The sequence below is a fragment of the Danio rerio genome, chromosome 13 (assembly GCF_049306965.1).
Source record: "Danio rerio strain Tuebingen ecotype United States chromosome 13, GRCz12tu, whole genome shotgun sequence".
NCBI lineage: Eukaryota > Metazoa > Chordata > Actinopteri > Cypriniformes > Danionidae > Danio > Danio rerio.
The window spans coordinates 8,723,398-8,750,000 of NC_133188.1; the positions used below are offsets into that span (position 1 = coordinate 8,723,398).

At 37.3% G+C, this 26,603-nt stretch overlaps 1 protein-coding gene across 1 annotated transcript in view; it reads right to left on the bottom strand.

Moving 5' to 3' along the window:
- Positions 1-24,066: 24,066 nt before the first annotated feature.
- epas1b (endothelial PAS domain protein 1b) overlaps positions 24,067-26,603 on the bottom strand; it is a 63,271-nt gene continuing 60,734 nt past the window's right edge. The window contains 2 exon segments of the mRNA NM_001039806.2: positions 24,067-24,610; positions 24,698-24,847. Coding sequence (NP_001034895.2) covers positions 24,459-24,610; positions 24,698-24,847 — 302 coding nt within the window. The 3' untranslated portion in view covers positions 24,067-24,458.

Consider the following 26,603-nt stretch of genomic DNA (forward strand, 5'->3'; position numbering starts at 1 on the left):
CACCTTAAAATAAAGTGTAACCAAATATTAGCATTGTTTATTCTAATAGTTTGTATAGTCAGCATTTTTATGTATATATTTGTATAATTTTATTTATTATATGTTTTTTTTTAATAAAATTTAGGAGGCATCATAACCACCTGGTCGACGTTTTATCCATAGGCTATCATAATTATTTTAATTGCTTATTACTATTTATCAGAGTTGTGTCAGTATATTATTCAATGCAAGCATGTGCCAAAAAAAATATTTTCAAGGAGTGCTCCCGAAGCACATCTAAATATTCGACTATAATTATGACAGTAGCACATAAATTGATATCATAATAAAGTTAATGCATTAAATCTGTACTACATTGCAATTGTATTCATACAAATGTGTGATTCCAAACGTATTTAAACATGACAGATAGCCATGTTGAGTCAGAACTGTGTGGAAGTTCATGTATTGTGAATGACGACCACTTAACAGTGAGGATAACTGTAGTGGTGAGTTGGGGTCAAGAGACAAGGTCAAAAGTACAGGTCATGGAAGTGCTGATTCTGGAACGGAAGTCGTGATTGATTTTGTGTACGTCAGAAAAGTAACAGAAAACGTATGTGGAATGTCCAAAGGCCTTCAGTGTTTTTAATGTCATCCATTTTCTTCATAGTAAACATTGTTTATTTATTTTTCTCTGTAGTGAAAGAGACATAGCGCATTTAAATCAGAACAAGGGATGTTCACGATGGCATCTGTTTACTAGAGAAATCAGTGGAATTGAACTATATGTGATGAGAACTTTGAATATTATGAATTTACTAGCATCCGGAACATTCTGCTAAAGTGTGGGGAAGAGGGGGTGGTGAATGGGGACAAATACGGTAAAAGAGAGAGGATATTGTATCACTGCCTGTTCTATAAACTGAACAACTGCTTATGTAACAGCCTCTAGAAAAAAAAAATGGGAAGGGAGCCATTTTCTCATACATTTAAACCAATAACGTAGTTTATTTTATCTTTGTAGGTCTTTCTTTTCTATCTGCAAGTCCTTATTTCGAGCTATCTATTTCGTTTTCATCCCTTGCGGATATCCTCTCTCGAAGCGTTGTTCTGTTTTTATAATGATAGTCCGTAACCTTTGGGCTTTCGTCACTTTATTTGGCCTCTTCCTGACTCTTCCTGTAGAAAAGGCAAAGGGCGTAGACGACCTTATGTAATTTCTTTGTGCTGCTTAGTGAAAACAATTAGTGGATACACATAATTATGACTGATGTATTTCAGCAAAATGTGGACCTGAAGTGTGGAATAATATTAAAAGCGTGGTGTTATATGTTTTCAGTAATTGATCTAAAGTTACAGAGAATTAAGTAACTAAAGTTAGAGAGAAATTAACAGAGAATGACACTGTCTTATTTTGAATGATGTATTTATCAGAGAATCACAGAAATAATGTATTATATTTTTATATATTTCAAATTAAGCTGCAGCAATTATTAACCCATTTAAGCCAGAAGTTCATAGTTGTCATTTTCCTTTTATAGTTAATTTTTTTTACATGTCATCCAAGTTTATTTCTTAATGAAATGCAAGCAAACAACCAAATAAAAGATTTCAAGAAAGAAAAAAAGAAATTGATTTATTTCTTGTCACGTGATTTCCCACCCCTAATTTCAGGATACAAAATGGAGGCAAACCCTCCCAATTAAAGGCAATTTTCATGTTAATAAAAATACTTTTATTTACAAAAACATATCAACATAATCACGAAGGTCTCTAGATTCATCCACACAAAACAAACCTTTCCAAGGAACTATAGTTTTGTGTATAGTTTGTCAAATGTTCAAGCAGCAACTATAACTGTCAGACTAAACCCAAAAAGTTAAGGTAACTCAAACTGTTTGAGGAAACCGATTGCAGCAAACAATTTAAGTTCAAAAACTAATCCTAATGAGTATTGTGAACTTGATTTGAGTAAACCAATAAATTTGAGCACAGTGAAACATAATAAATGAAGAGAACTTAAACCAACTGAGTACTGTAAAATCCAATAAGTTAAGGCAACTCAAACCATTTGAGTAAAAAAAAACTTATCTATATGAGTACTGTGAACCTACTCCATTTAAGTTGAAGTAATAAAATATTTAATTAACTCATTACCTTCAACACGGAGTTCAAAACTCTTTTCAAATGAGTAGAATTAACTTTCAGTCTATTTTGAGTTAACTACACTCATTTCATTTGATAAAGCTGACTGCAGGGTTTTACAGTGTTGTCGGAGGGCAAATAAATAATAGTGAATTAGGGAATAATGTGTTAATAAGTTAATAAATTAAGGTTATTGGCCCTGTTTAATGTTTTTTTTTTTTTTTTGCTTTTATAATGCCCCGTTTAAAATTACCCATTTAATTATATATTTACTTTAAAGAAAACTTTTTTATACACATTTTAATACATCAAAACCGTCAGAGAAAAAAAATTAACTTCTTCTACTGGTCTCTCTCTCTCTCTCAAAGATTTAAAATAACACAGCTATTTTTAAAATAACCTGCTGTTAAAAAGCAGAATCATTGAAGAAAAACACACAACTACAACCAAATTCGGCCTTAAGCCCAGCTGGCCACACAGACTTGGGTATTGTCTAAATCGCTGCTTTTTCTACATGGTTTGGCTGTTCGTCCACACACAAACAAAGTATCGGGACACTGAAACCCAATATTTTGAAAACTTTTTTCAGAGTGAAGTTGTTCAAAACCACCAGGGTCTGTTTTATAGAAAATGAAGAAAAAAACATTTCCCTTTACAAAAATACATTTCAATACTGCAATAACTGTCTTTAACTATATATATATATATATATATATATATATATATATATATATGTGCAGAGAGTTATTACAAATTATAAATTAATTATAAAATAAAAATTATAATTATTGACTTTTTACATTTTGCTTTTTTGACACACAATAGTCTGCTGGGGAAACTAATGCGTTTTAACGCTGTAAGACAAACTGATTATTTCTTTGTATTTTCATGAATAAAACAGATAATTTTGGGGGGTTTATTTCAGTATTTTTTTTTTTATAATAAATGTGTTTATGAATATGAATTGAAAGCGGTTGTTTTAAGTTAGGATGCCAAATGTTATATCCTTCTATTCAATCTTACATTGAACGGTGCTTACAACATATTTGCCCATCAGCAACTATAATTGGTGCATATTCAGATGTGATTTTCTTAAAAAATAGAAAATAAAAAACCTGGAGAAAAAAAATGCATTTTCATATAGGACACTATTAACAAAGACATATGCATGAACCCATTTTTAAAAACCTAGGCACAAATGTGTTAGCAATTAACAACAATAATTCTTAAACACCAAATCAGACTGAAGACTGAAATAGCTGCTCAAAATTCATCTTTGTCATCAGAGAAATATTATTATTATTATTATTATTATTATTATTTTATAATGCATCCAAATATTAAAATATTATTTACAATTGCACAAATATTTTAAACAATGTTGTTGTTTACTGTATTTTTGATCAAATAACTGATTCTTGGAGAGCACACGCTCAAGTGTATGTTATCTTCAGAGGAAGAAGCTGCTGTATCTGAATGAAGATGGGAAGAAAGACCTATCTGACGCACCCCTGTAACACAGAGAGGAAATCAATTGTGACATCATTGTAGGCTGACATTAATCAAAAGCCCTATGTTCCATCTACGCTTCACCCCTCCACACCATCATTATAAGTAGCAATTAAATTAGTGATGCCCCGCTTGTTTTGAACTGGAAAACTCTCACTTGGATACACTGGCTCTCATTGAGGGTAAGGACAGAGTCGCCCACAGGCTGCCGGGTTTTCTGGGACAATGAGCACTGTGGGTCTGGGACAGGACGGCCTCAGAGGAGACGAGGTGATGTTGGGGGACATAAGGCAATCTCACAATTCCTGTCAAACACAGCAGGTGGATATACTATAGCACTACTAGATTTTACAGCATCAAGAGTTAAACTTCATTTTGACTGAAAAGGATCAAGGCCAGCCATTCTGATTGGCTGTTGCCATGTGGTCACACAGTGGAGAGTTGTTGACTATGACAAGAGCAACTCTTGCCCATGTCAAAGTCCTGCTAATTTAAACCCATTCGGTTGATAAAAACAAGGTCACGCTTGTTTAAATTGGCAATTGGAACATAAATAAATGTTCCAATTTTACTCAATGACTTTTCCAGATTTTCAATGACCGTATGAACCCTGTTTAAAGCTGTAAAATATCATTATAATCAACCATAATAAATTATTTGCTACACTTTAATGGCCACTTTTTTTTGCAGTAGACTATTTTGAGGGATGTAAACAAAAACAATGATCTCAATGATCTCCCCACAGCCATATCACCCTGCAGCCCAAGACCGGTTACTCACTGAAGCTAAGCAGGGCTGAACCTGGTCAATACCTGGATGGGAGACCACTAGGGAACACTAGGTTGCAGTTGGAAGTGGTGTTAGTGAGGCCAGCAGGGGGCGCTCAACCTGTGGTCTGCATGAGTCCTAATACCCCAGTAAAAGTGAAGGGGACACTACACTGTCAGTGGGCGCCGTCTTTCGGATGAGACGTAAAACCGAGGTCCTGACTCTCTGTGGTCATTAAAAATCCCATGGCACTTCTCGTAAAAGAGCAGGGGTGTAACCCCGGTGTCCTGGCCAAAGTCCCTCTATCGGTCCTTACGATCATGGCCTCCCAATCATCCCCATCCATTGAATTGGCTCTATCACTGTCACTTCATTCCACCAATAGCTAGTGTGTGGTGAGCGCACTGGCGCCGTTGTCCTGTGGCAGCCGTCGCATCACCCCCCCCCCCCCCCCCTCTCATGATTGTGAAGCGCTTTGGGTTTATGGCCATACACAATAAATGCGCTATATAAATACACATTACATTACACTGTATTTCCTGTTTTATATTTTTAATTTCTGTAGCTTCTGAGAAACCAAAAAGAGCCACATACTGATATTATGTGTTATATTATTATCTGTTTTGATAGCTCTTTTAACATTAAGTTAAAATTTCCTCTTGTTAAAGCTATGAAATAGTTTGATAACTAGCAGGAAATGTTCATGGGCCGATGACATGACCACATTGAAATTGTCTATACAGACATGATGTTGACATTAAGGTGATATATGGAGAAAGCTGACTGTATCCCATTTATCTTTAAGCTTTTTAAAGAAGAATTTTTATTCTCTAAAAAGTGTGTAGAAAATATGTAAACTCGTATGACCAGATTTTGTCCCCTATCCAAGTTTTAGGAACAACAAATAATTACTTGACTTCTAGTTGATCATTTGATATCAGAACAGGCTTATATGAAAGGCAAAGGCCTACAGGCTATGTTTATTTTACCTAAATAAAATATGATCATGCCTTGATTTTTAATGATTTAATTAGGACAGTAAGGTCTGACTTTGCTTAGAAAAAATCTTGTCACTTAACAGAAATAATGTACAGTATAGAATATAAAGTCATGCTGCAGTGGAAACAGAATGAATAATGTGTATGACTCCCATGAGCGTGGAGGACTGCATCCATCCATATCTGCAATGGCTCAAATAATCTACCAATTAAGTCATCTGTAATGGCAAAGAAAGCGTTCTTGAGGACTCCCAGAGTTCATCAGAATTTTTTGGATTCATCTTCAATGCCCCCCTTTTCACCTTGTCTGGTGACTGATCTTGCCAATACTGGAGCACCTTGATCTTCTTTGCTTTCAGGAACTTTGATGTCTTCTGCAGTATTGTGTGATGATTGGCATGCAGTTCAACAGATGATTCGTCTACCTTCTGCCACTTTTCCAAATGAGCAACTAGAAGTCATGTTATTATTTGTTGCTCTTACAACTGGGATCGATGCTGTTCACTAAAACACCAAGTCTCGCTTGATCCTCCAGTATGGGCGCGTGTCTTTTATAAAACACTAGCACTCGCATTATAAAACACTAATTTGGACTGTGCTGAAGTTTAAAAAAGTTCACACAAAGAGGGCACGCATAGTTTGTGAATCAACGTAGATGTGCAACTCTGATACAAGTCACAGACGTGAGGCATGAGCGAACTGGTTGTAACTCTAATCACCGTTACATTTACATTTGCGTAATGGTTTGTTTAATACAGCTGAGTAGTTCTTGTTGACGTGCAGCGTTTGGAAGTGCAGCCACGGGTAGGTCCGTATTTTACAGTGAGGCTCTTTTTGCACCGAGTTCGAATCAATGACTGAAAACGGGAAATGCCTAATCTTTTTTTATCTAAAACATATTTAATAATGAAATCAAATAATTATAGTACAATAATTAAGTTAATTTGGAGTAAATCTCGCAGCCCACCTGCAGGATTGCTGAGGCCCACTAGTTGAGAATTACTGACTTAGACAACAATTAAAAAAACGAGCAATTTAAAAAACGACCTGTACGTTTACCTTCTACCAAGTGTTGGGGGTACGGGGGTCTTGTGAAATTTTACCTCACGTTATCAAAAGGTTTCACATTTGCAAGTACATTTAAGTACATAACAAGTACATAACACATAACATACATAGTATATAACACATTTGCAAGTACATAACAAGACCAAGGAGCTCATTGTGGACTTCAGAAAGGGACGAACAGGCTTACATGATCCCATCCACATCAATGGGATGGCCGTTAAGCCTGTCTCATCCTTTAAGTTCCTGGGGACCCACATCTCAAAGGACCTTTCCTGGACCACCAACACCTCCAGCCTGATCAAGAAGGCTCACCAGCGCCTATTCTTCTTAAGGCAACTGAAGAAGAACCAGCTTTCATCAGCCGTCTTGGTGAACTTCTACCGCTGGACAATAGAGAGCATCCTGACAAACTGTGTCACAGTCTGGTATGGAAGCTGCTCTGTTGCTGAGTGTAAGGCACTGCAGCGGGTGGTGAAAACTGCCCAACGCATCACAGGGACCACACTGCCAGCAATAGAGGACATCCAGAAGAAACACTGTTTGCGCCGAGCACGCAGTATTCTGAAGTACACCTTTCACCCTGCTCACAGACTGTTTTCTCTCCTGCCCTCCGGCAGGCGCTTCAGGCTCCCCCGGACAAAAACCAGCAGACTGAGGAACAGCTTTTTCCCCAGAGCTGTCTCCTACCTGAACTCTGCCCCACACTGACTCTTTTGCCCCCCAATACACCCCCCACTCTTCTCTAACTTAAACTCCTCGCAATAACTGCACTGTTTAACATTTGCACATTTAAAATTTGCACATTCACTGCACCACTGTTTACTTATTGAACTGTACATACCCACTAAACTGCATTTCGTTGCATTGTACTTGTACATGTGTAATGACAATAAAGTTGAATCTAATCTAAATCATCTAAATTTGTTCACTGCATAGAGCCCTGAAAAAAGTACAAAGGTACAAAATAAATATGTTATTTTAGCAGTTCTTTCTCTGGCATATTTGATCATCCAACAGTGTGTTCTGAACACTGCCGAAATAGGCAGATGGTGGAATAAGTGGAACTAAGTACAATGGTCTATATAAATCCAACCCATTATACCGCATTACAAATGAGCACAGGGAATTCACCGTCTTGCTTAAGCTAATTATCATTGTCCCAACATGCTGGCAATCACCTAAAACGTCGCTCCAACTGACTGCACTATTTGTAATGGTCCAATTACAACAAGACAGACAGCTTAGAAAAAGCTCCGTCCCATAGTGAAAAGGTTGTTGAGTTCACAAAAATGAAGCATTTTGAGTTCAGCGAATTTAGAGAACTTTTTGTGTGTCATTTGATATTTTTGAATATTTTAAGGTATTCTTAACTTCACAATTGCAAAATTAAGTTTTGAGATTGGTTTCCTGACAAACACCCACTCCAAATTCAAACTGTATTACGATTACTTATTATTGCATTCAAAATAACATACATATGTGTTCTGTTTATATTTATTATGTGTCTATAAATGCACACATTATATTTGTTTATATTTCATTCATTCATTCATTTTCTTGTCGGCTTAGTCCCTTTATTAATCTGGGGTTGCCACAGCGGAATGAATCGCCAACTTATCCAGCAAGTATTTATGCAGCGGATGCCCTTCCAGTCGCAACCTATCTCTGGGAATAACTCATACACTAAGGTCAATTTAGCCTATCCAATTCACCTGTACTGCATGTCTTTGGACTGTAGGGGAAACCGGAGCACCCGGAGGAAACCCATGCAAATGCAGGGAGAACATGCAAACTCCACACAGAAACGGCAACTGAGCCGAGGCTCAAACCATCGACCCAGCGACCTTCTTGCTGTGAGGCGACAGCTCTACCTACTGCGCCACTGCTTCGCCTTGTTTATTTTTATGTAACAGAAATTATATTAAAATAAATATTTTTGGTTTTGTATAGTTTTTTCATTATTTATATAGTATACAGTTAACAAATATACCGTGTACCAACATAAAATATGCAAAACAATATTTTATTTTAATGTGAATAATTGTTAACTGTTTGACAGCTAATAACAATATTCGTATTATACTATGCAATTTTATTCAATCAAACAATCAAGCAATTTTTAATCACTTACAACCAAAATTCTGAAAAAGTTTGGGATTGTTTTTGTAAAACGCAATAAAGTCAAGAATTGTTTTTTCAATAGAATCAAAAATTACAATGGGATATTCAGTAGCACATCATTTCTGTGTTACAAATCCTTTTTTTCATTGGTCTTAATATGAATATTCTAAAAATGAATATTCTGATTTTCCGAGATTGTAAATGTTGTTTTCATTAGCTGTAAGCTATAATCAACACAATTAAAAGAAAAAAACACTCGTAATAAATTAGTTTGTGTGTTGTGAATCTATAAATGATTATATGATTAATTACACTTTAATTCCTAGCTGTGTTTTCATGTGTTTAGGCTTCAAATACAACTTTAAATACATCTCTGCCTATTGTTAAGTATGATGATAATTTAGCCTGTATTTCTAACTAAGAGGATTATTTTTTTAGGTGGATTAAAACCTTCTACCAAAAAGTGGCCTACGTTACATTAGCATGTACATTTAGACCCAAGCCCAATTCTATTTTTGTATTTTTGGGCAGCCCTTTGTCACCAATTCTGTTATGAACTGAACTTTTCAATAGTATCTGGATGCAGCCTTTATGATACAAGCTAAGACTGCATCACTCAGCGATGCAATGTCAGATACAATGGGTTAGGTAAGCCCATTAAAAAGCATTGGATGCAGCCTAGATTGCACTGCACGAGGTCTGCAGCCAGACCCCTCTCAAACTTTTAAAGCTAACTTTTATGAAGAGACTTTTTAAAGCATAGCCTTGGGCTGTAGGGGGTTCGGTTCGGCAACCACAAGATTTCATCTCTGTTATTCGCACACAGTTTTGTTCTGTTCAAAATCGATTTTGTTTTGTTTTGTCTACCATGGACCTCAATGGGGCAGTTTGCTGCCTATTATGACACAGTTGGGATGGAAATCAGCACCTCCAAGTCCGAGGCTATGGTGCTCCACCAAAAAAAGGTCGTTTGCCATCTCCACGTTGGAGTAAAGTCCTTATCCCAGGTGGAGTTCAAGTATCTTGGGGTTTTGTTCATGAGTGAGGGAAGGATGGAACGGGTGATTGACAGGTGGATTTTTGCAGCAGCAGCAGTAATGCGGTAGATGCATTGGTCTGTTGTGTAAAGAGGGAGCTAATTCGAAAGGCAAAACTCTTGATGTACCGGTCAATCTACGTTCCTACTCTCACCTATGGTCATGAGGTTTTGGTCATGACCAAAAAAACAAGATCCCGAATTCAAGCAGCCGAAATGAGTTTCCTTCGCACGGTGGCAGTGTGCACCATTATAGGTGAGGAGCTCTGTCACCTGGGAGGAGCTCCGTGTAGAGCCGCTGCTCCTCCACATCAAGAAAAGTCAGCTGATGTTGCTCGGCCATCTGTTTCGGATGCCTCTTGGACGCCTACCTAGGGAGGTGTTCCAGGCGTTTTCCACCGAGAGAAGGCCTGGGGGAAGACCCAGGACAGGCTGGAGGGACTATGTCTCTCGGCTAGGAACGCCTCAGCATCCCCCCCGGAGGAGCTTGAGAAAGTGTCTGGGGAGAGGGAAGTCTGGGGATCTCTCCCAAGACTGCTGCCCCCACGACCAGCCCCAGAAAAGCGGACAAACATGAGATGAGATCAATGCACTATATGACTCCTTTAAAATAAAGTTGCATCAGTCATGAATCAGTAAACTACCTCAAGTTGATTTTTAGTGAATAACAGTGTAGTGTGGTCTGTTGATCTGTTAAGATGCTCATTTATGATGTAGTTTTATTCAGTTGCAAAAAAAATAAACAAGAAAATGGATTGTTTTTGAAAATTAATGTTGTGTTCCACAGAAAGACAGTAATTCATGCAGTATATGTATGTATGTTTATGTGCATTTATATATGATATGTGTACTATGATAGAATATACAGTGGGGGAAGCAGTGGCAGCTTAAAGACGCCTCTCATATGGAGAATGAAGTCACGCATTGCTCAGGTGTGATTTTTGTCACAGACTTCAACAGAGTGTACAAATCTTGATGGTTCTGTGGGTTTCGTCTACCAAATCTTTTCTTTATTTTGTATTTTCTATTGGATCTATGTCAGGTGATTGGCTGGGCCATTCCACAGCTTGATTTTATTTCCTGAAACCATTTTCAGAGTTTCTTTGGCTGTGTTTTGGATCATTGTCTTTCTGAAATGTCCACCCTGGTTTCCCTAATGTTGATGTTGGACTGAAGCAGCTAATATTAATTTACAATGACGAAAGGCAGAGAGGTGAAGCAGTGGCGCAGTAGGTAGTGCTGTCGCCTCACAGCAAGAAGGTCGCTGGTTTGAACTTCGTCTCAGTTGGCGTTTCTGTGTGGAGTTTGCATGTTCTCCCTGCCTTCGTGTGGGTTTCCTCTGGGTGCTCTGGTTTCCCCCACAGTCCAAAGACACGCGGTACAGGTGAATCAGGTAGGCTAAATTGTCCGTAGTGTATGAGTGTGTGTGTGTGTGTGTGTGTGTGTGTGAATGTGTATGTTTCCCAGAGATGGGTTGCGGCTGGATGGGCATCCGCTGCGTAAAAACTTGCTGGATAAGTTGGCGGTTCATTCCGCTGTGGCGACCCCGGATTAATAAAGGGACTAAGCCGACAAGAAAATGAATGAATGAAAGGCAGAGGATTGCTGAAGAGCTACTTAGAGATTTCAGCTGCTGTCTGGGCTTTCACTGCCTTTTTACACCTCCCTTTCTTCATGGGTTCAATACTTTTTTCTTGTGTCATTTTTTATTTTATTACACAATTTAATTTGTAAACTAATTAGATTCGGTTTGTTTTCTTTTCAAATATGTAATTCTTTATAACTTTATTTTTATTTGAGATGAAAACACACGCACATTTAAAAAAATAAATAAAAATAAAAACTAAAAACAATAAAAACCCCACCCCATCCTCTTCCAGCAGTCCGCTCATCTGAGACCTACAACACAAACACTGTACATTGAGGATCTTTATAATAAGTTTCAAATATAGATGTAAATAAAAAAAGACTTAATGTCAAAAACTCCACAATAAGTTCAGACTTCCTCATCTGGTGTGGAGAGACCAGCTTGCTGAGCAAAGCCTTTAGGAGGCAGATCTCAAGTCTGGCCTTGGTTTGCTGCAGTTTGGTCAGAGTCAGTTGTTCCTCTACCAGATGAAGCTGTGCTTCTGCTCTTTCAGTCTCTTTTTGCAATTGTTGAAAGAGATTTCAAAAATCAGTGATTGCCATTCTTTGCATTTTCTTTTTGGTTATTCTGTAATTGCATGCATCACTAATAAATATTCTAAAAACAAAAATATTTTCCATTGTGATGAATATATATATATATATATATATATATATATATATATATATATATATATATATATATATATATATATATATATATATATATATATATATTTATATATTTATATATATATATATACAGTATATATCAATTATTGACAGAATAAAATGTATTGTTTTTGGTCAATTTTGACAGCTGTTTGGGGGATTGTTTTATGAGGCCAAGCTATTTCTACTTTGCTGAAGGCCTATACTGAAACGCTGAATACGTTAAAGCCAATAATCACTATAGCCTGACAGATGAACAAATAAAATTAAAACTTTATGAATAAATAGTCTATCTCGTAAGATCCAAAAATACAATTATTTAATACATTTTTTAAGTTTTCATTAAATTTTGGGCATGGAATCCACACTAAATCCACCCTTCTGATGAGATCAGTTTAATCCATGTTTTTGGATCAAAGTGATCCAAATCCTACAAAAAAGGTCTGAAAAACCCAAAGTAAAGATTTGATCCGGATCAAAACCAAGATTAGATTACGTGATCTAATCCGATTAGGTAATCCGTTTTTTCTTTTGAAAAACCCATTTTCAAGATTTGATCCAATCCCTTATCCAAAATCCTAGTGGATTACTTTTGAAAAACCGGGCCCTGGTGAAAATTTAAGTGAAGATGTAAGTCAACAGCAGCTTCATAAATATGTTTTCTGAGAAAAATGGTGACATGTTGAACACATTTCCATTACATATATTGTGATATCTGATATATATGATATGTTTACCTTCTACAATTATGTAGATTTATTTATTCATTTTCTTGTCGGCTTAGTCCCTTTATTAATCCGAGGTCGCCACAGCGGAATGAACCGCCAACAAGTTTTTACGCAGCGGATGCCCTTCCAGAAGCAATCCAACTCTGGAAAACATCCACACACACATACACACACATTCATACACTACGGACAATTTAGCCTACCCAATTCACCTGTACCGCATGTATTTAGACCGTGGAGGAAACCGGACCACCCGGAGGAAACCCATGCAAACTCAGGGAGCACATGCAAACTCCACACAGAAACGCCAACTGAGCCGAGGCTCAGTAACTGGAAATGTGTGTGCAGTTGGGAGTGTGCATGTGGAAATCTTCATTATTTTTAAAAGGCTTATTTCTCAGCCAATTGTGCGATACTATTGGTAGCCGCTGTTTTGGACTGTTAAAGAAAGAGGAAGTCCCATGGCCTGATTTGGCAGACCCTCCTATTTTCCTGCACTTTGTTTTCTTGTACACTAGAAGGATCAGAAATCTCTGTATCAACTGATCTAAAAATGAAATCTTTGTAGTTGGGGAAAGAGTGGAAGTCTGGCTTTCGTAAGGAGTCTGGTCCTGTGTCCATGGGAAGGAAGAGACACAAAGCCTCAAGGAGGGGATTGTTATGGTTGAGATGCTTGCGTTTGCCCCGGAGGAGGGTGAAGTTTGGACTTGCGTTGGACCTCTAAACAGTGGCACTGCTGAAAAACATGAGCCTGGGGGAAAATGCAAGAGGAAGATCATAGTTTCTCTTCGCTAAATTGATTATTTTCTATAATTTAATCCAATGTTTTTCCTTTTCAATTACTCCCAGTATAAACACTGATTAAGCATGGCTTTATTTTATTATCAAGTGTTTGTGTCTTATTGAAGCCAATGTCCAAGAGCTTCAGCTGATTTACCAAAAGCCTGACATGCACAATTTGTTTCAAAACTGCATCAAACTATATGTTTACAATGTGTGTCTTTTAATATTTACTGTTCCAAAGTAATACCAGATGTACGTGTACCTTAAAGGATGTACAATTGTGGTAACAAGTATCACAGAGTATGGCAGAGAACTAGCGAATTACTACAGATTACACCGCCTAACATAGTATTGACAATGTATTTCCTAAAAATGCACTAGTGGTCAAAGGTTTGCAGTATTTTTTATGTAATGCTTTTTTCATTAATCATGTTTTTTATGCACAAAATGGTTGTTTTTTTTGTTTTTTATATATAATTTTTTTTGATTATTAAAATTAAATCAAGGGCTGCACGGTGGCGCAGTGGGTAGCACAATTGCCTCACATCAAGAAGATTGCTGGTTCGAGCCCCGGCTGGGTCAGTTGGTAATTCTGTGTAGAGTTTGCATGTTCTCCCCATGTTTGTGCGGGTTTCCTCCGGGTGCTCCGGTTTCCCTGACAAGTCCAAAGACATGCGGTACAGGTGGACTGGGTTAGCTGAAAAAATTGTTTGTGTGTAAATGAGTGTGTATGGATGTTTACCAGTGATGGGTTGTAGCTGGAAGGGCATCCGCTGTGTAAAGTATGTGCTGGATGAGTTGGCGGTTCATTCCGCTGTGGCGACCCCTGATTAAAAAAGGGACAAAACTGAAAAGAAAATCAATGAAAACAAAATCACAATTTAAAATAAATGTTTTCAATTTTATTACATTTTAATCAATTTTAATCAATTAATACATTTTAAGGATGTTTTAATGTCTATGATGGCCAAATACCCATCCATTAGAAATAACTTACATGTTAATGATCAAAAGACAATAATGAAACAGAAGTCCTACACTGTAAAAAATCATATGATCAATTATTTTTGACAGCATATGTTTTGGGTCATTGTAACTTATTAAACTAAGTTAAGCATGTTCTAACTTAATTTTATGAGTTACGCAAGCTGTTTTATGAAGTTCATTTATAAACTAATTTCGAGAGGATCACATGCTTGTGATTGTTTGTGACTGGTTCCGCATTATTCAATTTATGATTGGTCAATCAGACGATCTTGAGCCACTATAAATACGCTAAGTGACAGTCATTTTAATTTGAAGAATCCCCCCTTTAACCCCTACTCCTCCTCCTTTCCGGTGGCCCAGTGGTTAGCACTGTTGCCTCACACCAAGAACGCCACTGGTTCTAGTCCTTACCAAGCCAGCCGACGTTTCTGTGAGGAGTTTACACATTCTCCCCGTGCTCACTTGGGTTTCCCCTGGTTTAAGCTATAGTCAACAGAGCAATTCATCATTATATAATAACTAACCTAATAATCCTAACGTGCCTTGTTAATCTAATTAACCTAGTTAAGCCTTTAAACCGGGGGGCTAATAATTCTGACTTCAACTGTAGCCATTTATTTTCTTTTAACAGTAATATAAAGTGCCACAACATGTAAATGTTTGACACTTGTTTTGAAATCTTAGAAAAATAAACAAGCAGCACTGTGTTTAGAATCGGGCAGCCTTCAGCACGTGCGTCATGGATCAATGGACATAAAGGCAGGAGTTGTTAATGGTTTGCCATAATAAGAGTTTCAGGTTGACTTGTTTCTGACACACTTTGTGTTTGCTAATAAAACGCCTCAGACAGTACCTGTCCACAGACGGGAAGCTGTGTGCATCAACCCCCATTTGTCTGTGGAAGATGGAGAGCGAGGAAGGGATGTGCGTCATATTCCAAACAGAAATAACAAGGACAATAACAAATAATGGCTAGGGGAACATCTCAGTGCAGAAGTAACTCCACGGGAGGAGGACATTTTGGCATGTTTGAGAAGTTGTGGGTTAGTCAGGGACACCGATTGGTTTGGCGCTGGTCTTTAGACCCATTTTGGCATACTGTAATGGTTGACAGGATCATTACTGACAGCAGCTGTTACAAAACTTGTGCATTTTTTCCATTTTAATCTGCGCTCTAACTGTCTGTGGCCTCCACGATGCCCTTTGGCATCAAAAAGGCTTCTTTGTGGTAGTGACGATGTCGTAGGACAATGTTTGGTAATGGAAAGTTTAATTAGCATGTCTGAACTGGCAAAGCTGTTAGGACATTTTCCTGCATGGCTTGTGGGGACATTGAGGGGGGGTTGTCCGTCGCCCCCCTGATTCCAGTTACGTAGTTTACCTAGTTGCCCGAAGCAATTTGAAGCACATTATATTCGTCCATTCAGCACATTAGTGAAATGTGTCTGTCATCCTCTATCAGTTACTTTAATAGAGGTATGTTTCTGAGAGGAGTGGAGGAGTGTCCTTCTGCCATTATTTCAGAAATCAAGAGCCTTGACATACCATTGAGATGACAGAAATAACATACTGGAGCTTTGCTGTATATGTTCTAGAATAGCTGAGCTTCAGTTTAAGGCTGAAGGCCGCTTATTAAATTGATTGAAAAGTATTATACAGAAATTAAACATCAACATCTAAAGATAAAGTCAGAATTATTAGCCCTCCTGAATTATTAGCCCCCTAAATTATTAGCCTCCCTGTTTAATTTTGTCCCCATTTTCTGTTTAACGAAGAGATTTTCTCAACAAATTTCTAAACATAGTTTTAATAATTCATTTCGAATAACTGATTTATTTTATCTTTGCCACGATGACAGACAGTAAATAATATTTGACTGTATATTTTTCAAGACATTTCTATACAGCTTAAAGTGGCATTTAATGGCTAAACTAGGTTAATTTGGTTGAGGTAATTAGGCAAGTTGTTGTTTAACTATTGTTTCTAGACTGTTGAAATAAAATTGAGCTTAAAGGGGCTAATAATTTTGACTTTAAAATGTTTAAAATTAAAATAAAAATTGCTTTTATTCATGCCGAAATAAAACAAATAAGACTTTCTCTAGAACAGGGGTGGCCAATCCTGTTCCTGGAGATCTACCTTCCTGCAGATTTCAGTTGTTACCCTTATCAAACACACCTGTCTGTAATTATCAAGTGGATTTCAGGTCCTAATTAATTGGTTCAGGTGGGTTTGATCAGGGTAGGAGCTAAACTGTACAGGAAGGTAGATCTCCAGGAACAAGATTGAGCACCCCTGCCCTAGAAGAAAAAATATGATCAGACATACTGTGAAGATTTCCTTCCTCTGAAAAAAAAAATTTGGCAAATATAAAAAAAAAAATTCAAAGGGGGCTAATATTTCTGACTTCAACTGTATACATTTTGTATACATGTACACAAAAAGGAAAAACAAAACAACATGCATATACAGTGGGGAAAATCTTTTTTTTCTTGAGAGAAATATTTCTAACGGATCTGTTGAATTGAATTGGAATTGAACCAGATTCTTGTAAAAACCCAAACAAAACAAACCTAAAAATCAAACAAAACAACATTTTTAATGGAGAAAATGCTGAACTACTGAAATGTATTTAATATTTTATATCAAAAGCTTTTTTGGTGATGGTAGCTTGAGGACAGTTCTCATTTAAAAAAGTCACATGCGTGATTTTTCACAGACTTCAACAGAGTGTGAATCTTGATTCTCGTCTATCAAATCTTTTCTTTATTTTGTATTGTCTATTGGATTCAAATTCAGGTGATTGGCTGGGCCATTCCACAGCTTGATTTTCTTTCTCTGAAAGCATTTGAGCGTTTCATTGGCTGTGTTTTGGATCATTGTCTCGCCGAAATGTCCATCTGGTTTCATTTTCATCATTCTGTTAATGTAGAAGTTGGACTGGAGCAGCTAATATTAATTTACAGTGACGAAGTGCAGAGTGTTGCTGAATAACGACGGAGAGATTTCACTGCCTTTTTACACCTTCCTTTCTTCATGTGTTCAATACTTTTATTTTTGCATTGATATTTAGTATTTCTTGTTTAAATGCACTTTGAACAACAGCTTTGTTGTTTTTAATTATTTTCTTTATTCTCTATTTCCACCTAGGGATACTCATCCCGAGGCCCCTATAGATTGTGCTGTGCCGTTAATGTTTTTCCAAGACTTGTGAAGAGATGATGCCAAGGTATCTATAATCCTGGACCAGGCCGTATCCTAAGCAGATGTTGTGGCGGTCAAGGAGGAGTGGAGGGCATCAGACTGATTCCTGAAAGACTCTGTGACAGACGACTCTTCACATTGATCCCGTGGGCCAGCCTGAACACCCGTCAGTGACCTACTCACACCTACAGCTTCTCCACGATAAACATCCAGCTTTCTCGGCACCTAGACTGCAGCTCTGCACAAGAAGTTTGGCCAGATAAGAGATGGTCATGCCCAACTGAGCCAGGTACTCTCAAGGTTTTTTCCTTCACTTTTGTCAATTGGTAAAGTTTGTTCCTCGACACTGTCGCCACTGGCTTGCTTGGTTTGGGACTTATGGAGCTGCGCATTGATGGATTTGCTCTTCAGTTTGGACTTTCAGGAATGAAATTTAAACCACACTTAACTGAAGTACAACTCTGAAAACTGAACTGGCACTGTTTCAATTTACTACAACTTCTATGTTAAGCTGATTTGACACAATCTACATTGTAAAAGCGCTATAGAAATAAACACGAAGTCAATTAAGTAATCTTGTTTTTCATTTTGACATGAGGCAAATTTACTTACCTCATTGGCAGAATATTTAGCTTATTTTAAAGAAACACTCAATTAATTTTGACATATTATTTCCTAAAATAAGACAATATGTTTCAATTATCTAGAACAGGGGTCACCAATCTTATTCCTGGAGGTCCTTCACCCTGCAGGGTTTAGCTCCAACTTGCCTCAGCACACCTGCCTGGGTGTTTCAAGCATACGACTTTGATTAGCTTGTTCAGGTGTGTTTGATTAAAGTTGGAGCTAAAATCTGCAGGACACCAGACCTCCAGGAACAAGTTTGGTGACCCCTGGTCTAGAAAATGCTTCTTGTTTTAAATTTTTTTAGATATTTGAACTGGAAACAAGACAAAAAACATTTAAAGCAGAAAAATTCATGGAACAGAGAATCAAAAGAGCTCAAATAAATACAATGAAGAGCAAAAGAAGATTGATATGCTTTAATAAGATATCAGTGCAGAGATACAACTTACTGGGTAAAATTTACCATACAGTAATGTCAACAATAATCATAATAACAGTATCATTATAATGTCAATATACATTTAACATATTAAAATATGTACGTACTTACTTTATTATATAGGAAACTGTCTATTTTATGTATCAGCATCCTAATGTTGTCTTTAAAGTTGAAGAAAAAAACTAAACCAATTGGGTGCATGAAGGGCGGTATCATTTGAAAACAATGCTGGTGGGTTTAGGGGGTCTCGGTCAGGTGAATGACCTTCATAATAGTAAATATTAGACATACATGAACAAGCGCTCTCTGCACATTCAAATTCTCAATGTAAGATCTCCTTTTCATGGCTGCACTTTTCTCCTTTGGCATTCATATCTGAATATTCTAGGAATGGGAATACTGCATTGCTTAAAGACTTAGCTTTGAACAACTAATCTACATTTGCATGGGTTAAGGCACCTGTAACAGTTTGAGTAGGAGAATTTGTGAATTTCCTTGATCCAGGCATGAAAGACCGTTCATGCATCTGGTATACTTGGGGAAATACACTGACTTTCACCTAAAAACACATTGGAATCTTATCCAAGATAAGAGATCTGCATGTTATCTCTCTGTCTGTCCCTCACAGCTCGGACACCTGCTGTCTGTCTATTTATCTGTACTTATTATCTTGAGCAGTAAAACGTTTGTCAAATCTAGGTTGACACCTGAGTTGTACAAGGAGTTTACGCTTCTGACAGGTTATAACATGAGATGCTACTGCTAACTTTAGTCAAAGTCCCTTTGAGGGAAGTCATTTGGCGGCCATCTTTGAAACACCTCTCAGGCAGTTTGCTCGGGTATTATGTTTGAATGGGGAAACATCACATTTTCCAAACTTGCTTGCCAAGCTTATGATTAAATTTCAAATGAGGAATCAATAATAAAATAAAACAACAGCTGTCTCTTTAGTCTCATTTCTAAAGGTTCGAATCACACAAAATCTGCAGAAGCTCCCATCAGGTCCAAGCCCCTCTCTCAGAGTATAGTCAGTCTATAGTGATCGATGATTGGCTCCTGTACTGGAGGCGGGCTTTTATCACCATATAGCGATCGATGATTGGCTCCTGTACTAGAAGGTGGGCTTTTTTCACTATAGAGCGATCGATGATTGGCTCCTGTACTAGTAGGCGGAGCTTTATTCACCATGTTAACAGTTACACTCTTCCCCGTTCAAACAGATACGAGTGACATGTCTTGTGTATTCTAGAGTCTTTGCTTTAGTGCATGTTTCAGATAAATACTCTAATAAAGGTTAAAAAAGGTACCCTAAAATAATAAAAACTAAATAATTAAAGAAATTATATTTAATGAGTTTTTTTTTTATATATATGATTAAATTTTATTTTGCATTGTGACAATTTAGCACATCGTTACCACGTTTTTGGTTACTTTCATTAATCTCAATGATACTTGTTAAAACAGGATAAGTTAAAGCTTTTAAAACATACTACTAAAACACTTAAAAAAATAAATTCTGAATTTTATAAATAGCTAATGACTTCTTTTTCCACGTCACAGTAGGGATAATTTATTTGTTTTGTTTTTAAATAATACAAAAATAGGAGGGATTTGGGGAACGACAGCAATAAAGATAATTATTATCATCAACTAAAATCACATATATCTTTATATACACATGAGCTTTGCTTAGTTGTGCATAGCCACTCTCTCAGTCTGAGCAATAGTCTCACACAGCTAATCCAACATAAAGCAACACAAATCCAGCCTGTGCACAAAAGTCAGTTTAAAAACTGGATTGTGTGCTAAACCTTTTCTTTGTACCTTGTACCATTACTTTAAATCACTTTTTTCCACCAGGGGCTTAAAAATGTAATAAAAGAATATTCTATGCAAATGTCTTTCAGCTAAAAAAGAACCAACAACATAGTTCTTGCTACATTAGTGCATATTACAGCAATCATATCGTATTAAATCAGCTGGATGCTTTATGATTCAACTTTAAAGACAACCATTGGGTAATTCAAATAAAAAGAGTTAATGTTATTTACTTAAGTATGCATATGGGTCAAATTGCATAAAAGCACCAAACAATACAAGAAACCACTAAGATTAAAGTCATTTCAAGGATCTGATATGCTACATAAAATGTCTAAAACAGATTTTTCTTTCTTTAGCTTAAAAAAAAAGAAGTTTAATTTTGAACCCAACTGTACTGGCCTGCCAATAAATGTAATACGCATACAGGTTTTGCAGAAAAAAAAAATGCCACCAAGAAAGAACACAGGACACCAGCACTGCAGACTCTAGAAGGACTCTGATTCACATCTACAGAGTAGACAAGACAAAGTACCAGAACAAATAAATGCTTAACTTTATCATCGTAGTAGAAATCTATAGTAGAGCATCTTCCTTTAAATATTTAAGTTTACAGCTAAATCGAAAATATATATATATGTATTTTAAAGTGGTCTCCACAATAAGGCAATAAACAGAGACAGAAACACAGTATTGCCACTAATTGAACAGAGGAAGGCACATGAAGAGCAAACACTGAAAGTGGTCAGTGAGGACAAATCATAAAGACCCCATGAAATGGCTTATGGGAGCAATTTTATTTTCGTTTTTGGTGGTTTTAGTCAGAAATACTGAAGGATTATTACTGTTTTTAATATGAAATAGCCTTTAACCACACCACAACCTTGACTTGTAAATTACTAGTAGACGGCATTCATCATATTCAAATCTGACTGGGCACAAATGAAAAGGTTGGCACGTTTTAAAAACTCTGGCCTTGAGCTCCACCCCTAATCAAACACACAAGGACTGGATAAGCTATTTCTTCAGGAAAACTAGATTCTTACCAGCAAGAATTATTATTATTATTATTTATTAGTGATTAAAGCTGGATTCTGCAGGGAAAATGCAACTCGAGGGAAGAATCGAGACCCCCATTTTGAAGTACACAGAATGCGTTATCTTTAAGTACACTAGCACAGCAGTTCTCAACCTTTGTCTTTGAAGACCCCTTATTTAAAGTGTAATTTAACAAAGCATAGTTAAGCTCATGTGTTTTGTTTATTTCATTCATTCCTATTAATTTGGCTTAGTCCCTGATTTGTCAGGGGTCGCCACTGCGGAGTGAACCACCAACTTATCCAGTAGGGGTGTCAAAATTAATTGTTTCCTCTGTGCACCGTGATGCAGATGCGGACAATTCGGTATCGATTCAGTAATAGATCATAACCGGTAATTACGCACTGATGTTATTTATCTCCTATGAGTGATGAATACTATGGCGAAGTGGGCGAGGGCGAGTAAGTAAAATGCTCCTATTACTTATTAAAAAGCAGATAATTGTGCTCGATTCACTGCTTGTGAGTTTGCTGGACAGTCTTTCACTGACATTGAAGAAGGTACAGCATAAGCCGCTATTTCACTACTAGGGAGAGATGCTGTAAAACCCCATTCCTGCCCCTCTCTCTCTCTCTCTCTCTTTGGACATTTGACCCGCTGGCGTGTTCAAGAGGTAACTTTTCCTTCTCCTCTGCGTCAATTATGGGTTACCTGTAAAAACCGCGCATTATGCACATATAGACTGTAACCGTGGCTGTTCTACAAGTGTCACTCATCAGTGAACAGCGCTTTCATTTTTAAAGCCAATCGCAGCCCTTTCTGTTGAGAAGGTGGTGACAATGACCAATCATAGGGGTGTAGGAAATCGCTTGACTGCTCGAAAAGCAAGCAGGATAATATTTACATTAGTTTATTAGTATTATTTGCAATAAATGCTCATGCTGTCTTTTGTGGATGTATTTGAGTTTTATTTAAAACATTCAAAAAGAGTGTTTTCTTTGAGCGAGTCAAGTTGAAGATACAGTTTATATACGTTACTGCTTGAATTACGTGAGACAATTGTATTGCAAATAATATAAAAATATTAGTGAAGTTTCCCAAACTAATTTCGAGAGGAGCACGTGATAGAATTGATTACAGCTGATCCTTATCACTAATCACTAACTAGCCAATCGGATCACTCTAAATTCAATATAAATATCCAGCCTAAACTTCATTCCTCATCTTCGTTTTTGGAAAACCCCCCCATCCTTCCCTTCTCCCTCCTCCTCAGTTCGGACGTCACGGCGGCTCGGTGGCTAGCACTGTTGCCTCACAGCAAGGAGGTCATTGGTTCAACACTAGCTGAGCCAACCGATACTCTCTGTGCGGAGTTTGCATGTTCTCCCCGTGTTCGCGTGGGTTTTCTCCGGGTACTCCGGTTTCCTCCCACACCCAAAAAAAACATGCAAAGTTAAAGTCACAAGCACATACTACAAATTAGCGCCAATAGTGATTTATTTTGGGAGCTATCGAGAACTACCTGATCTCATATCCCTCCTAATGCTTATTGACCAGGCGGGAGCCTTGGGCTCATCTATCACCGAGCTCAGGGTTCTCTCCCGGGACAGCATGCCAAACTAGCTTAAATAGTCAAGCACTATCTAAGTGTGAACTCTTGAAATATATTTATAGATTTTAGTACAGTTTTTGTGTTGTGTTGTAAAGAAAAAAATATAATTATGTATGGAAAGCATCGTCGATGAACTGTGATGATATTAAATTAAACCGAATTGATGGCATGACAGTCAGAACCGAACCGTGAGACCAGTGTAGGTTCACACCTATATTATCCACCATATTTTTTACGCAGCGGATGCCCTTCCAGCTGCAACCCAGTACTGGAAAACACCTATACACACTCATACTATGACCATTTTTGTTTACCCAATTCAATTACAGCGCATGTCTTTGGACTGTGGGGGAAACCGGAGCACCCGGAGGAAACTCACACAGACGAGGAGAACATGCAAACTCCACACAGAAATGTCACCCTGTCTAGTTCGGACTCAAACCAGCGACCTTCTTGATGTGGGGTGAAAGTGCTAACCACTGAACCACCTGTTTTTATTTAATAACATTGATAAAGATTTCATTCCAAATAAATTCATATTTTCATAAACAGTTCCTGTCCTCTAATTTAACAGAATACTGGTAATTCCTGTTTTTTTCCTGGTATGATTTTACCATGTCATGCTTATTATATTACATTTTTAAGGGGCTTGAGTTGAAGTATGCAGATTGAAGAATAGCTAATGTTAATGCTGATTAGTCAAGTGTTACAGGATATCTAAAATTATTTAAATTTCGCCTTGGATTCCAAGGGAGGTTCAAAACATTTTGATTTCAGGGGGTCTTTAATAACATGTCAGAGGTAGGAAAGTTAGAACAAATGAAAGAAATTAGAACATTTAAAAACAAGTAGCTTACAGTAGATTCTTTTCTTTTTACTTTCTCTCTATCTCTCTCTTTTTTTTTTTTTTTTGTCTGATGTTGATAGAGAAACCGACTAGAGTAGAACATGTTGAAAACAGTTTCAGCACAATTATCCGTCAAGCAGAGAGACAGCCGGCCAAAAACGACAACGCAACATTTAAACTCCTCCAAAAATACTTAAGTTCATCAACTTACTTGCAACTAAAAAAATAGTACATGTATATAATTTATGAAGATGTAGACAATACAGATAAAATCAAAGCTACATTTGTCATGCAGTCATGACTGTGATGCGACCGTGAGCGGGTTTATACACAAGCCTGTCTAGAAGTGTGTTAAAGCTGGGATAGTTATCGTCAGGTTGGTGACAGTGAGATGAGTGAACGGGTCAGTAAAGCCGGACTGCATTTCTGTGTGCTAGTGTAGAAAACGGTCTAAGTCGCCTGGTCTAATGCTCTTAGGAGGTCACTGCCCTGCAGCAAATGAAGATTGCCTTGCAACGGGACATTGACCTCGCAGTCGTAACGCGTCAGTTCAGGCAGTGAGTAGGTCTCGAAGGAGGGCCCGATAAGACGGCTCGCGATTCCTGCAAACACAACCAGTTCTGAGAATCAGCATCAACAATGCGTAAAGTATTAGTGCAGCTGTGTGTTTGCGTCAGTTTAAAGCTCACCATCCATTTTGGAGGAAGGCTGCATGTTGAACTCTCTGTAGTTACAGAACTGTTCTCGGTAGTGTTTTGTCGGTTGTCCGTTCTGATTACCCGAGTACTGGCTCTTCCTGTGCTGGTGGTCCATGGCTCCATTATGGGCCATGCTTTTGTCTAGGAATAAAAAACAAAACGTTGCTGATGAGCATCTTATTATTTATTTGACAAATATAAAGTCAAGGAAGAAAAGCTAACAAACTTAGATGTCAGTATATCACTGTTAGCAGTAGTTCCTTAAAGGGGTGGTCCAGAATGTAATTTTAAGGCTTGGTTGTGTTAATAAGATGCAAAGTAATGTGTGCTCTTCACTTGAAGAAAATCACGTTAGTTTTTCATAAATCTTACTTTGATTATATACAGCTACTCTGCTAACATGAAAACGACTGACATATTTCCTAGTTCCTCTGAAAGGCCCGCCCTTAAGTGACTCTAATTGGTCATCTATCACAATGTGCTGTGATTCGTGGATCGGCTCCACGTCACGCCCGTACAAGCCCGCGCTTTTCTGCTGTGTAAACAGGCAGTCAACCTCCTGCCCGCTCTCTAAAATAAAATCTGACTAGTGTCTGTAACGAGTGAAAATGGGGTGCGGCTCTTTTAAGAGAGATCGCCATTGAGTGTGTGTGTGTGTATGTGTGTGTGTGTGTGAGTGTGTGTTTGTTTGTGTGCATGTGTAAATTGTCTTTAATGCTTCTTTTTCATTTTCTCTGATGCTTGGATTCAGTGGCGCCTGCAGCCGTAGAGCTGTACGCACTGTGCATACCTACCACGAGAGGGCGGGAATTAATGAAGCTTTTTAATTATTTATTTATTTGTGACATAATTTAAATTGATTATTAAACAGTATACATTACAGCTGCCTGCTTTTCCACTATCGTGCCTAATCGTTCTGAGAACACTTGGGGATGGTTACGGTTGTTTCTCCACTGAGGACTTTTCATTTACATTTTTGTTGTTGATTATACTTCACCATCTCATTTTATGTCTTAATTATTCACCTTATTCTTCGCCGACGAGTGGGCGCAGCCATTTGAATCTTTTTGGCACGAGACTTCCGGTCTCATTCACTTCTATTCCTTTTTAGACATTAAAAACTGCTCGTTTTGCCATTTAATGTTGCAAACTGATATTTCCTTATTATATTATTCTACTTGGTCTGTATAGTCATGCAAACATTTGTTTGTAGAGCAAGTAGTTTGATCGTTTTCTGCAGTTTATTATTCCTAGTCATTTCTCCCATAGGCGACTGAATCGGAAATTCTAAGACAATCGCGAAAACAGGCGCACTTCTGCATTTTAGAATAAGGTCAATTATCTTAAATAATAAATTTAAGACATAAATAGGTCTTAAATAATAAATGAATAATAATTATAGGCCTAAATAACTATTTATTTAAAGTAATTAAAAGCGAAACATGGAGAAACGGTCCAGCACATGGTCGAAAGGGCTCTTAAGCTTTCATCAAAAGCATAAAACAATTTGACCTACCTCAAGCAGATCACTAAAATTATAAGTATAACTGAGGCATTTTATTAGCAATTATAAAAATAATAGAGAACATATTGAACACAGGAAACATATTGAAGTGTTAACATCTGTATGTCGCATATGGATAATTAGATTTTGTCTATTTTGGTGTAGCTTTTTGGGCGCGAGACGACAAAATAGTTTCATTGATACTAGTTGTTTGGAATCAGCTTGGAGTGCACCAGCCCCAGGATCCTTCTCTTGTTACTTTAGCTGTGTGTTTAGAAAAAATAATTGCATAATAATAATTGCATCTTAAAACAAGAATCAAACATTCACCAGCACTATATATATATATATATATATATATATATATATATATATATATATATATATATATAT